The 12,994-nt window shown below is 39.2% G+C and overlaps 1 protein-coding gene across 1 annotated transcript; it reads left to right on the top strand.

Moving 5' to 3' along the window:
* Positions 1-10,719: 10,719 nt before the first annotated feature.
* On the top strand, positions 10,720-11,499 carry KRCC1 (lysine rich coiled-coil 1). Its single transcript, XM_064653919.1, is given in 3 exon segments — positions 10,720-10,981; positions 10,984-11,282; positions 11,284-11,499. Coding segments are annotated over 3 exon segments (777 nt in total).
* Positions 11,500-12,994: the final 1,495 nt, after the last annotated feature.

The following is a 12,994-nucleotide window of genomic DNA, read 5'->3' as shown; positions in this document are numbered from 1 at the left end:
TCTGGAGTGTGGCTATATTGAACCCAGTCATTAATCACACTAAACACTGTCTCTGATTCCCAGATAACAAATAATACAGAATAGAATAGAACATAATAAGAGAACAAATAATACATTTACAACAACGAATCTACCTTTCTAGAGTAGATACTGGATAATGTGGGTTTTTTCTTTTTAAATACCAATTTGGAGGTATTTTTAAATACCAATTGGTATTTTTAAATACCAATTTTGATCCCTTTGGAAACAGATTGAATTTCAAAGCCAGCTGGAGAGAAACACCACTTCTGGAGCGCTGAGCAAGGATGACCCTTCAACAGGAGATTATTATTCTGTACTGTGGGTCTGTCTGGATTCTGGGCCGGAGGGGTGAGTGGCCCCATCCTCCTAAGAGAAGAACTAACAGCACCCTCTGCTGCCCTCTAAAAATTATCTAAAGCACAATTTTATCAAATTTAATCACAGCAGCTTTGGACTGTGGTGAGCAAAGCTCAGGCAAGTCATGAATTGGAAAGAAAAAGGATTCTGTGGTTCCAGGAATACCAAGGCATTTAAAATACTGCATGTATTTTGTAATACTTGCACACATAAAGGCTTTGGTCAGTGGTTTATAAGCATTGACTGATTAGTTGTATAATGAAAATCAAGTCAAAAACTAAAAAAACCACACACAAATGCATATACATGGACTTTCTTTAAAACATATGAAACATCCATTAACAGCAGCTTTTCCCATTGTCAGTTAAATTTAGTAGTACTCTTGGAACAGAAATAACTCCAGTGGAATTAATCATTCTCTTTAGAAAGCTGACAGCTATTTTAAGCAGTCAGCTTTCTGGAGGAAAATATGTACGCTCTTCAAAGGAATATACTTGGAGACAGTTGGAATACAGTCTTGCTATGTTTGGGCTTAAATTCTGTTTTTCACACATATTTCTTAAACTGAATTGTCACGTTTCTGAATTCCAAAATGTGCTTTGGTGCATTAGCAACTTTAGAAGTACTTTGACCAAGAGATTTTAAGAGTCTGAAGGTTGTGTTTCGTAAATCATCAATGTTTAGAGGTGGCTCACACCATTATTTTTAGTGCAGAGCTGGTACAGGTTTTGTCATGAGCCAGATGCATCAAGGATTGCTGGTTGTGCTTGTCAGTTCATACCTGTGCCAAACAGAGCTGTGGAACTGCATGCTATGAGTACATTCTGGTTTGATAGTCTGTGGGGGGAGGGTATCCTTCTTTAAAATGTAAAATCAGCAATAACTTTCAGCTTTGGAAAGACCCTATGGTATAACTCTTTATAATTTCATCAAACACATGCATGCTTCCCTTGGGGAAGCTTTAGTGTAATGGATTTCTTTTGACTCATCATCATCATCTTTTGATTCACTGGTAACAAGCTAAAAGCCCTTGGTACCTGTAGTACAGTTAATCTGTAGTTACAGCCATGCATCCTTTTTCAAGCCTCAGCAAATAGTTCTCCTATGTTAGAAATTACTGATTTTCCTCTCTCCCTCCTTGAACACATCTTCTTCACTCAGTGGAGAGGAAAAAGAGTCATTTTTCTCACCCAGTATTCCACAAGCCCACCTTAAATTACACTGAGAGGAGGAAGAGAAATTGCACAAACTGCTCTCTTACAATCATATTAGAGCATCTCTATACCAGAAGAGAGCTGGGCAGAAGGGCAAGTAACTTGCCTTAACCTTCCTGAGAGAGGACTGGGAGATATATTTCTTACTGTGTTCTTGAGACACAAGGAGGGTTGAAGTTTCAAGAAGTAAGGTACAGCTGGATCAAACTGTGCTCACAGAAATTGAAACAAAAAATTGAATACTTGTTTTCTGAAATCCTGAACTATTTATTACAGTAAAAAAATATTTGGTGCTCAAAAGAAATGCAGCTTTTTTTTCCGATAAAAGCAGAATAGCTCATTTCAGTCTGCTCCAACTGTGACAGGCTGGCCCAGCTCTGGTGGGTGGGATAGGATGGAGGAAGCAGAGGTCAGTGGGATGTTTGGCAGAGACAAAGAAGTGGAAACAAGAGGGATTGGGCCAACAGGAAGAAAAAATTAAGAGAATCAAGAAACTGTGTTGCAAGCATTGGAAACCTTAATTTTTTTGGTAGTGATTGGTATATTGCACTTCAGTCAATGTTTTAAAAGATTTCATGTGTCCTGGCAGAGTTCAGAGCAGTGAAAGAGCAGGCAAAGTGTCTTTTTACTTGCTCATCCTGTGCAAAAGGGGGAACATTGTGTTCCACACCAATTGCAAGCTTCTGTTATGGGCCAGGGCAGATCACAGATATTTCTGGCCATTGAGGCTTTTAGCACTGTTTGATTTGGTTTGTGCCTCTGAGAAGGTTCGGGCAACACTCGGTTTAACTCTTATTTTAGTAGTGTGTAAAGGCTTAGCTATGTGTCTTAGTCAAATCTGTGATAATGCAGTGTTCAAAGATGAATATAAAAGCTTGTAAGCTAACTTGTTACAGTATTCTGTGGGGGAAAAAGTCTTAGAGTGACAAAACTAGTTAATGGAAACATGCAGTGCCAGCGTTAATAGCACTGATTTCCAAACAGAATCCATTTTGATGTTTCACTGTTTTTACAATCCCACGAGCTTTGAAAACAAGCCAAAACAAAAATCATTCAAAAAAAGTATTCAGAGAGTAAACTCACTGAGAAAATTAAAATTCAGTGCTACTATAGTATTGTTTCCTTGAAGAAGAGTCTTTCACCGAGCTACAGATATCAGAATCTCTCTGGTTGAGCCTCCTTTCCTTGTGTAGGAATACAGTGCTGTAATACCACAGTCCACTGTATTTGATAAGGGTTTTAAAGTCTGTTACCTTTGCCTGCCCTTTTTAAGTTGAAGTTCTGCAGATATCTGAGTGTATTTCTAAGTTTGCTTTCTGACTCCTCTTGTACACTGCTTGTACTTCCACAGTCAAAAGGGACTGGATTTCAGTGCTGCTGTTTCAGAGAGCTGGTACCCTCAGATAACTGAGCGTGCAGGCTCCTGCCTCTCTTGCTTGCAGAATAAAACAAATTAAAGTGGTGCACGTGATGTAAATTAACCTGTTCTGCCCTGCAGCTGGGACAGGCTGGAGCGTGCACTTGGGTTATGGTGAGGCTGACAGGTGGTACCTGGTGAGGTGCTCTGTGTGTGGATGTGCCTCGGAGACAGCTCTGGCAAAGGGCTCGTGAAATGAGAAAATGTGTGAGTCAGTGTCTGCTCTTGTGGAACTGCAGTCATTGGACCTGATTCATGTGTATCCATCTATTTCTCATTAAAATGCTGTGCTTGCCGTTGGCATTTTGAGGGCACAATTTGCCTCTGTCATTTTGTGGGTTTAGTACCTTGAACCTGAAACTTTATGCCTTTGCCTTAAGGGTTTTGTCTAGCCTAGACTTTTTCTTTACTACATTGTTCTGTTTTCTGTGTTCCCTACCCTGAAGAATTGGAAGAGAAAAATTAATAATAGGCTAAAGCTGGGAGCATTTCCCCTTTAATCAAGAGGTAGAACATCCTGGGTCAAACAGACTTTCTTAAATTACCTGGTTTCTGATATTTTAATTAACGTTAGTATTTTTCCTACCACGTTTATACTGTCTCGAGGGAAAGCTTTTTTCCCTGCCTTTCCTATGTGGCATGCCACAAAGATTCCTCTACAATTAACCCAGCAACAGTAAGAAAACAGATAACAAAGGTTTAAAGTTGGAAAGGTGTTCTCAAACTTCTCTCAATTAGTATAATATGCAAGTATAATAACGTTAAAATGTCTTCAAGCTTCTCACATTAGAGTTTTAATGATGGTGCTGAATTGCTGTGCCAATGAGGAATATTTAAAAAAAAAAAAAAAAGAAAAACAAAGAAAGCAAAGGAAAAAAAGCTGGATATGCTTCTAAGATCATAATGAAGAATAGAGAAACAGTAAGCAAAACATTATCTTTCAATTCAGACACTAAGAATCTGATTTATTATTACCGGGCAACTTATTGGGTTCCAAATTTCCTAAATTCACCTCTATTATTTTTATTTTTTCAATTTATTTGAAGTCCTTCAGCTTTTTGGTAAGAGAGCCTAAAGTTCTCATTGCCTTCTTAATGCCCATATTTCAGTGTTTGAACATTAAAACAATGAAGTTGTTCTCTGTCCTCACCAATGTTATTCACTATTATCTCAGCTGCTTTTAATTTCACTTCGTCTGAATTATTAGTTGCTGTGTACTCTGAGAGGTCTCAGAAGAGAAAAGTGAGAAAATTATGCCAATAAATAGTATGCTGGGTTTCAAGCATGCATTTATTGTTATGATCTATTCTGCTTTAATAACATTTTTTTTATTTATTGAGACATTTTTATAAGTCACATTGGAGATAAGAATGAGAAATCATTTTTATGAGTTAATGTAGGTGTGTTTCAGAAACTTTCCTTGCACCAATCTTTGTAAAGTTTGAGTGTGTTTTGGCAATTAGTAAATCTTCAGTGATTCATGGCTTGTCTTAGTGATGGAGGATTTGTAAGAGTGAGACCAGCTCACTAAAACATTACATTTCAATCAAATTGTTAACATACTTCTCAATCTCAAGCGTGGTATCATAAAAAATAAAATTATGAAGCAGAACTCCAAGTGCAACTTAAGCAGAACATTGACTCAGAGGGAACAGTGATGCAGCAAATGCATCAACTGTATTTCTTCAAAGAAGAGTAGAATACTCTTCCCTAGGTGGGAAGGAGGCATTGTGCCCTTCTCTGATACTTATTGCTTATTTCATACTCAAATAACAAATTGTTGGCATCTGGAGTCACTTAAAAAAGCACCTGGATTGAAACACCTGTTTTCTAATAAAACCAACTAATTCAAACATTGTTCACACCCCAACTGAAAACAGTAATTTTAAAGTGATGCTGTTTATGCCAGTTCTGCTGTTTAGGATAATATTGAAAGGTCCCATCAAAATTACATTCATAAGAATTAAGTCTTAACTCCTCCCTTTACAGTAGGTAACTCATTTCTCCTGTGGTACTTTTGCAGGATTCGGAGATGCACAGAAATGAAAACCAGTGTTTTCAAGCTTAAATGCCTAAATACAAATGTTCTTACGTGTGAGAATTTCAGTTTAAGGGTGTTGAACAAGTCTTGTCCCCTGTCTCTGTGCAGAGGCATAGGCCAGCTTTCCAGCCTTCTTCTCTCTCACCTCCTCTCACCTCCGTTTTCCTTCTCTCTTGAGGCTCCATAGTCTCTGCAGCGTGTCTGGAATTTTGGTAAAGCAGCCCTTTATTAAAATGCCCAAGTATCTTGGATGACTACTATAAATGACTAGAGGTACAAATCCAACAAGGAATACATATTGTGTGTTTGTGTGTGTGTTCTGGTTTTTAGCATTTTATAGGCATTTTGACTGATAAAATCTTTTTGGTACCTATTCTGTGTACTGGACTTTAAGTTTTTGAATCGTAGTAAGAGCTGAAGTAATCACAAGAAATACTGTATGGCTTCTGAGGATTAATAGTCAAAAGAATAAAAAATATTTTATTTGTTTCTTTGAAAGTGAAATGGAAAACTTCACCTGCTTTTCTAGCTTTCCCTTAGGGACTGTGCTAATTCTAACATGGATTGTCACTAAGGGTCGCAGTTGTCTCCAGGGTCTGCTTTCTTCTCCTTGACATTCCAACAACAATAATATTTTCTTTTTATTTGTGTGAATATCTGCTTTTTTAAGGACAGTCTATGTTCTTTCACATTCTCTTTCTGGACACACAAAGTGAAGTATGGTGGAGCAGGAACTTGTTACTTATTTTATTGCTGGATTTTCCCTTTATGCCTGGATGGTACCTGAACATTTTTTTCCAATTCTGTCTAATCAGCTTAGTTCCCTCTGAAAAAAAAAGCATTTCCTAAGCATTTAGGAAGGAAAACAGAGCAGAGGAAGTGGTGCAGACGAGGCAGAAACTGAAAAAGGGGCCATTAATGAAGAGAGGTATCAATCTGTTCAGTGGGATTTCTCACCCCAGAAGCCAGAGGGAATTGTTACAGTGCTCCACACTTCCCATGAACATGGAGTTAAATCTTTAAGGGATCTTTCCACTTCTTTTAATGGGACCCTGTGAGTATCTGAGGTGAAATGTCCTGTGCTAAAATCACTTGAAAAACTGTTCTTAACATTTCAGTAGGATCAGATTCATGCTTTGATTGTCAGAAGCTCCTAATGTGTGGTGCTTCACTCGTGCATCCTTTTAGATACATAGACTGCTGTTTGTTGTTGCTATAGTATGTCAGTGGACTACACAAAACGTGAGTTCTCACAGCACATTTGTGGCACTACCAGTTACCACAGGTTTCAAAATAAAGCTGGGAAATCTGTGGCAAGGACAGACCATCAGGCCTATAAATAATTACATGAGAAAATATTGCCTTTAGGTCATAGTAAACAGGAGGTGTGGGCTGGGTTCATGCCTCCAGTCCAGAGATCTGTTTTTCCTCCAGAATTTGGCTGTTGACAAACATAAACAGGGTTTTTTGGGGGGGGAATAGCCTAAAAATAAAGGAAAAACTACACTGAAAATTACTGGTTGACTTCATCATGTGGCATGAATATGTGGATCTTTTATTAAAAAAAATCTGATGTCTTTTATTTCTAGAACATTTTTATCGATATCCTTTTATTAAGGAGCAGTCCCTCTGTGACAAACAGTAGTTGGTCTGTTCTGCCATTTCTTAATGGCAGAAAGTTGATCCAAACAACTCCAAATTCATGATACCAGCACCTTTATTTAAACATTTTGGAGACATATAAATGACAAGGCCAGTCTGACAGTTCTGCAAGGGTACTGCTTTTGATTGATTCTCTGAAAAGTTTCTGATGGCATGGTTGCAAACTCTCAGGTAACCTGTTCTTTTAAAGAAGTTTTTCTTAGTTGCCAGGAAAGATGTCTTGTGAATCTGAAAGCTAAAGGCCTTAAGTTCAGCTTAATATTTACAGAACTGGATGCACACAGGCAGTGGTAGCATAGATCTCCCTGTGCTCTATCATTTCTGTGTGTGGCAAATGGCCTTGAGGCATAGTTAGAAAGAAAAAGGTCAGACTTGTTTGTGACCCTTCTCTTGGAGCGTGCAGAGACGTGTCATTTATCAAGGAGGTTGTGGATGTGAGTGGAAGTGGTTGGGAAGGAGCCTGTAGTGTCCCAGACCAAACTGGAGACCATTTACAAACTCACTGCCTGGCTGGGATTTTAAGTGAGAGACACATTATTTTATTCCTGAACTTCTCTCAATACAGTTTGTCAGAAGACCATGTATAAATACGTTGCCTGATATATATATATATTTATATTTGCCTAAAAATCCACTAACTATACAGAAATAAAAAGAAAAAGGCTGCACATATTTGTACATTTTTTCATGTGGTTGGAGGCTGAAGTTATACCAGCTCAGGGTTTTCAAAAGTGGTTACCCAGCACTTCTGAAGGTGCTGTGCTTCCAACCAACTTCAGTAGCAGCTGCTGTATCCATTTGTGGGTCAGGACATTCTGGCCTTGTTTGGGCTAAGGAAGGCAGCTGAGGCTGTGCTGTGCTATACTGGCAAAGCTGGAGCTGAACTGCAGTGCTGTTTGCTAAAGTAACAGCAGGGGAATGCCAAGAGCTGCATTAAAGCAGATGACATTGCTGTGCTCATGGTGCTCCTCTGCCTTCCCCAGCCAAATTACTGCTTGGGAACCCTGCCTGTTTCATGTCATATGTGTTAATCATCATCTTGTGACCATGCAGAAAACCTGGATAGAGCAAATCTTTAAGGCTCCAAAATCGAGGCAAATGTTGGGAACTCTGTGTCTTTGTTTCTGAAGATACTTCTCTCTCGGGGGAACCCAGTTATTTGGTTTAAGAGAACTACATATGTTAAACTGAGGTAGGAAATGATTGTAGCTCTGCATTCATCACTGCTGACTCAGCTGTAGTGCATAACCTTATATTGACAAAGACTGAGCCCAAACAGAGGTACTACAGTGTTCAGAGGTGGGAAATGGTTCAGAGAAAGAGAAAAGACAAAGAAAAAAGAACTAACATGTGACAAATTTACAAAGAAGAAAGAATCTTAAGTCCTGTCAGCCTTTTCTTATTTTCTATTGAAGAATGAAAATGGCTCTTGTAATAACAAGGAAAAGTAATATTTAAAGCTGTCCCTAGAATATATTTCAGAGCAATTAATCACCTACTGCAAAATGCCATTGAGGACAAGGACACAGCAGGGTTCAGAATGGCTCCAGGAGGCACAATAGATGTTACTTGGCCAACCAGACTTCTCCTCCCTACAATTCAATCTTTTCATGACAGTGGTCACCCAAGAAAAAAAGGTGAACAAAACCTCATTTTTAATTTCACATTATAGTGCTTTTAGTTTTTGGCGTTCTAATGTTTTTAGGGGGTTTTTTTGCAGTGTGCCACTTGGTTGGGTTTCGTCTGCCAAGAATGCTGTGCAGTTCATGCTAAGTCAAGGAAAATACACACAGAGTACTGTCCTTAACTCATATAAAGAAGTCTCTCTTTGAAACAAATACATGTTTTCCAGTGAGAAGCTGTGCAGGTTGAAATAGAGTGAATAATGCCCATGATAGTAGCATTTCATAAACAGTGCAATTAGCTTGTTTTTTAGTCGGGGTTTGGTTTGGTTTGGTGTTTTTTGTGGGATTTTTTGGCTTTGGGTTTTTTTTTTTCCAATAGACAATATTGTTCCATCTATCTCTCTCTAGGTAGCTGTTTTTACAGTTCAGTACACTTGAGCAAACTGGTGCAATTTTCTTCTGTAAAAGCCTTTTCTGCTACAAACATTGGCCATTCATGTGTTTTGGGTGCAAGGAGGGCTTTTATCTAATGCCCAGAACTGCGTCCTTGGATTTTCTTGTGTGAATCAACTCAAGTTATTGTGTCCCTCTTTCACTCCTCTGTTTGAAAGGGTTAAGCTGTGTGAATCAGTAATAGTAGAATACTGACTATTTCTGGATAACTTGTACTACAGAATGAAGCAGCTCTAAAGAATGAGCCACCCGGCCGCTGTAGATCATGAAATTCGTATATTTTTAAATTCATAAGTTCTAGTGTAACAATGCAGCAGAGAGTCTATCTATAGACACTGTTTGTGTCAGTGTCAGGACTCTTTCAGGGGATGGGATCACGGTGTGCTTTGAGTTTTGCCCCTCTTTTGCAGGTCTCTCTAAGCTACAGATTGCTCTTTTTTTTTTTCAGCAATTGAGGCTGGTTATTACTTGTGCCCAGTATGTAATGTCACACTTCCATAGAAATGTACCAGTCTCACATGAAAGGAAATAAGCACTGGATTAAGTTAGTCCAAAAGTCTTTTGTTGCTATTGTAGTTTGTACTTTCAGACTTTTTCATGAGCCCCGTTGTCTGGTAAGTGACTTTAGCCAGTTCGTGGGGATTTTTTGGTTTTGGTTTGGGGTTGGTTTTTTTTTTGTTGTTTGGTTTACTGGTTTTAAGAGGCACTGCCCACTTAGACCTCATGCTGTGACTGAGATTCAGTCCTAGAGTTCCCATAGTTATATCTTCAATGACAACCCCAGGAAAGGTCCTTAAACCTTTGCAGTTTTCCCACTTATTTTGCTCTCCGGGGGTAGCAGCACCCAGCACATCTTTAGTGCTCAGCCCAGAAGGAAATGGTCTGAACCTAAAGATTTCTATTGACAAGGCAAAGGCGACCTTAATCCCAAAAAGTGCCAAGTCTGCATCAATTTTGTTGCTTTCATGATTCATCAGGGTAGGTGATAGCTCTTGTACTTTCCCTTTTACCCAGGAGAGGGCTGCAGACTGTTGACTGCAGAATGAATTTGGTGCTGATTTCAGGTGTACTTCCCAGAGAGTGCTGTGCAAGAAGGCTAAACATCAAATTTGCCCACACGTTAAGCATTTTGATAAGACATTTTATAGAATCATTTAGGTTGGAAAAGACCTCTAAGATCAAGTCTGACCATTGAAAAATTTTAAGAGAATCCACAGTAATAATATAACCACAAGAGACTGATGTAGAACTGATATGGTTTTAAATGTTTGTTTACTGAACAGAATTACAATTCCCCAAAACAGGAGTGCAGGAAACTTCTACGGGCCTATCTACAGTTTAACAAAATGAATGTATAAAGGTGATGAATTAAGGTAGAACAAGATACATTTAAGGGATGGGTCTTTGGAGCTGACCTTTCTACAGGGGATATCTTTGCCTTCTAAACACTTTATCTTTCAGCCTGAGGAAAGGAGAGTAGAATCAAAACTGACAGGGAGTTTTGCCTTGGGAGCACATTTATCTCGTTTGGTTATTTTTAGCAATCCAGGTTGGTTGCTTCTGTTCTGTTTTGTTTCTGCTGTGGAGTCACGCAGTTTGCCTGACGTTACTGTACTGCAGCTGTTCAGTAGAATGAATCTCAAAGAAATTATTAATTGTATTATTGATAGTCAGTAGGTAATGTAATTGCTTCTTGTCTGCAGCTAATTGGAGACCAGTTAATCAGAGTGTTTTCTCAAAGAGTGGATTTTGTGCCCTATAACTGCAGCTTTACAGATATAATCATGTGTAACAGGGTCCGTGCAGTTACATGGAACAACACATGTATTAGTATTTTCTAATTCTGAAAATACTACCTTTTTTTTTTTTTTAACTCAACAGATGCTAAGCAAATTGGTCAATATTAGTGACTAACTTTCCACCCAATTTATGCAGAAAACAGCGCTTGTCAATCTCACAGAGAAATCAAAGAAAACACGTTGCTCCTTTCAAGATGAATTAACAGGTTGTGTTGAAGTTCAGAAAAGGACAGATCTAGAGCCAAGAAGGGATTTAGGAAAAGAAAAAGAGGAAGAGTTTCAAGATAAAAACATTGAAGGCAGAGGTGACCTTGGTGAGGTTGTATCTTCAAACTTGAGGTGTGAACAAGGCGAGCATTCCAGCCTTTTCTCAAAAAAACAGTCTCCTACAAATACGGGGAAAAGAGATTGCCAAGCTGGTCAACAGCTTGTGAGCATGCACTAGAAAAGACACCTAATTGTCTCTCTAACAAGGGATACTGTAAAGAAGAACAAATATCTGAGGTGGCCACCATCAGAGATAAGAGCTCCAGCCATTCAGAATCTAAAGGCAACTACAGGCTTGTGCTTGCTGAAACTTCTACCAGCTCATACAGAAACGAACAGGAATCTCAGATAAAACATTTCAAAGAACACATCAGTGAAGAGCTGGAGTATAAAAAAGAAGCCACAAAGCAGAAAAGAAAGAAAAATAAGTGAAGGTGCAGATTGTGGAAAAGAAAACGAGAATAAAAAGAGAATTAAATTTAAGCTAGACTTGGTAAATGAAAAGAAGTCAAGAACTTCTAAAGGCAAAACACTTAAGGAGAACCCCCCAGAGAAAGAAAGAAAAAAGGATAATAAGAAGCCTCAGGCAAATATCAAAACAGAAGAGGAGCTACCCTGGGATGAGTCTATCTTTGAATATTGATAAAGGTTTTACTTAGCTTTAAGAAATTGATTCTGTTTGTAGACTCACTTCACTGGTTTGTACCATACTGTGACTTCTTCTGTTTTAAGCAAAAGTTTTGTTCCAATCTGGAAGCAAGAAAAGGCCTTTCTGCAGAAATTTTTTAGCAGTAGGTTGGCAGTGCTTTTCAATCATCTTTCCTACACATGCAGCAGCCATTGCAGTAAGTGTGAAAGTCTGTATTATAGACTGGAATATTCCCTTCTGGAATACCACAAATATGGGTCAGTAGCTTACAGAGTACTAATAAAATTTCACCAAAATTCACAGCTTCTTTCTAATATCAATGATGCCCACTATTGACGTTTCTGTTATTCTTCTGGGGAAATACATAAACACTACAGTGTTCCCAGACTTGTCAGATTTAAATGGAGAATGTAAAAGGCTTTTGATTCCAGATGTTATTTGCTGTTGGGGATTTGTGGTTTTGTTTTTTTGTTTGTTTATCTGGTTGTAAGTGGAAAATGAGTCCATTAAATGGACCAATTAAGTGGAAAGGATTGTAAGATATCCATTGTCTAGTAGATTTTTTCTCATGGCAATCCTGATTTTTAATTTCATTCAGGAATCACAGAGAAGGTGCAATATACAAAATGAATTATTAACAGGAGGCTATATTCTGCTTCATTACCTCAAAGTAATATACAGGAGGAATGCTGGAATGAAGCTATTTGTGATTCAAACAATGCCCTGAAAGATCCAGGCAGGGGGATGAAAGGAGAGCAGCCCTGCCAAGAAGGACTTAGTGCTAGGGGATAAGATGCTGAACATGAGCCAGCAATGTGCACTTGCAGCCCAGAAAGACAGTTGTGTCCTGGGCTGCATCCAAAGCAGTGTGGGCAGAGGGTTAAGGGAGGTGATTCTGCCCCTCTGTTCTGCTCTGGTGAGACCTCACCTGCTGTGCTGTCTCCAGCTCTGGGATCCTCAACATCAGAAGGACATGGACCTGTTGGAACAAGTCCAGAGGAGGCCACAAAGATGCTCAGAGGGCTGGAGCCCCTCTGCTCTGGAGTCAGGCTGAGAGAGCTGGGGTTGTTCAGCCTGGAAAAGACTCCAGGTGGACCTTTTAGCACCTTCCAGTACCCACAGGGGCTACAAGAGAGCTGGAGAGGGAGTTCTGACAAGGTCATGGAGTGATAGGACAAGTGGCAATGGCTTTAAACAAGAGGGCAGATTTAGATTAGATATTAGGAAGAAATTCTTCACTGTGAGGGTGATGAGACCCTGGCAGAAGTTGCCCAGAGAAACTGTGGGTGCCCTCACTCTGAAAGTGTTCAAGGCCAGGTTGGATGGAGCTTTGAGCAACCTGATCTAGTGCAGGGGGTTGGACTAGACAATTTTAAAATTCCCTTCCAGCCCAAACCATTCTATAATTCCATAATGGGTTCAAGCTCTTGTGCTGCTCCCAGGACTCGAGGGTGAGACCTTCAATAAGCCATGGAAATGGGAAACACAT

The sequence above is a fragment of the Pseudopipra pipra genome, chromosome 4 (assembly GCF_036250125.1).
Source record: "Pseudopipra pipra isolate bDixPip1 chromosome 4, bDixPip1.hap1, whole genome shotgun sequence".
Lineage (NCBI taxonomy): Eukaryota > Metazoa > Chordata > Aves > Passeriformes > Pipridae > Pseudopipra > Pseudopipra pipra.
Note: the sequence above shows the minus strand (reverse complement) of the source record. Positions and strands in the feature narration are given on the sequence as shown.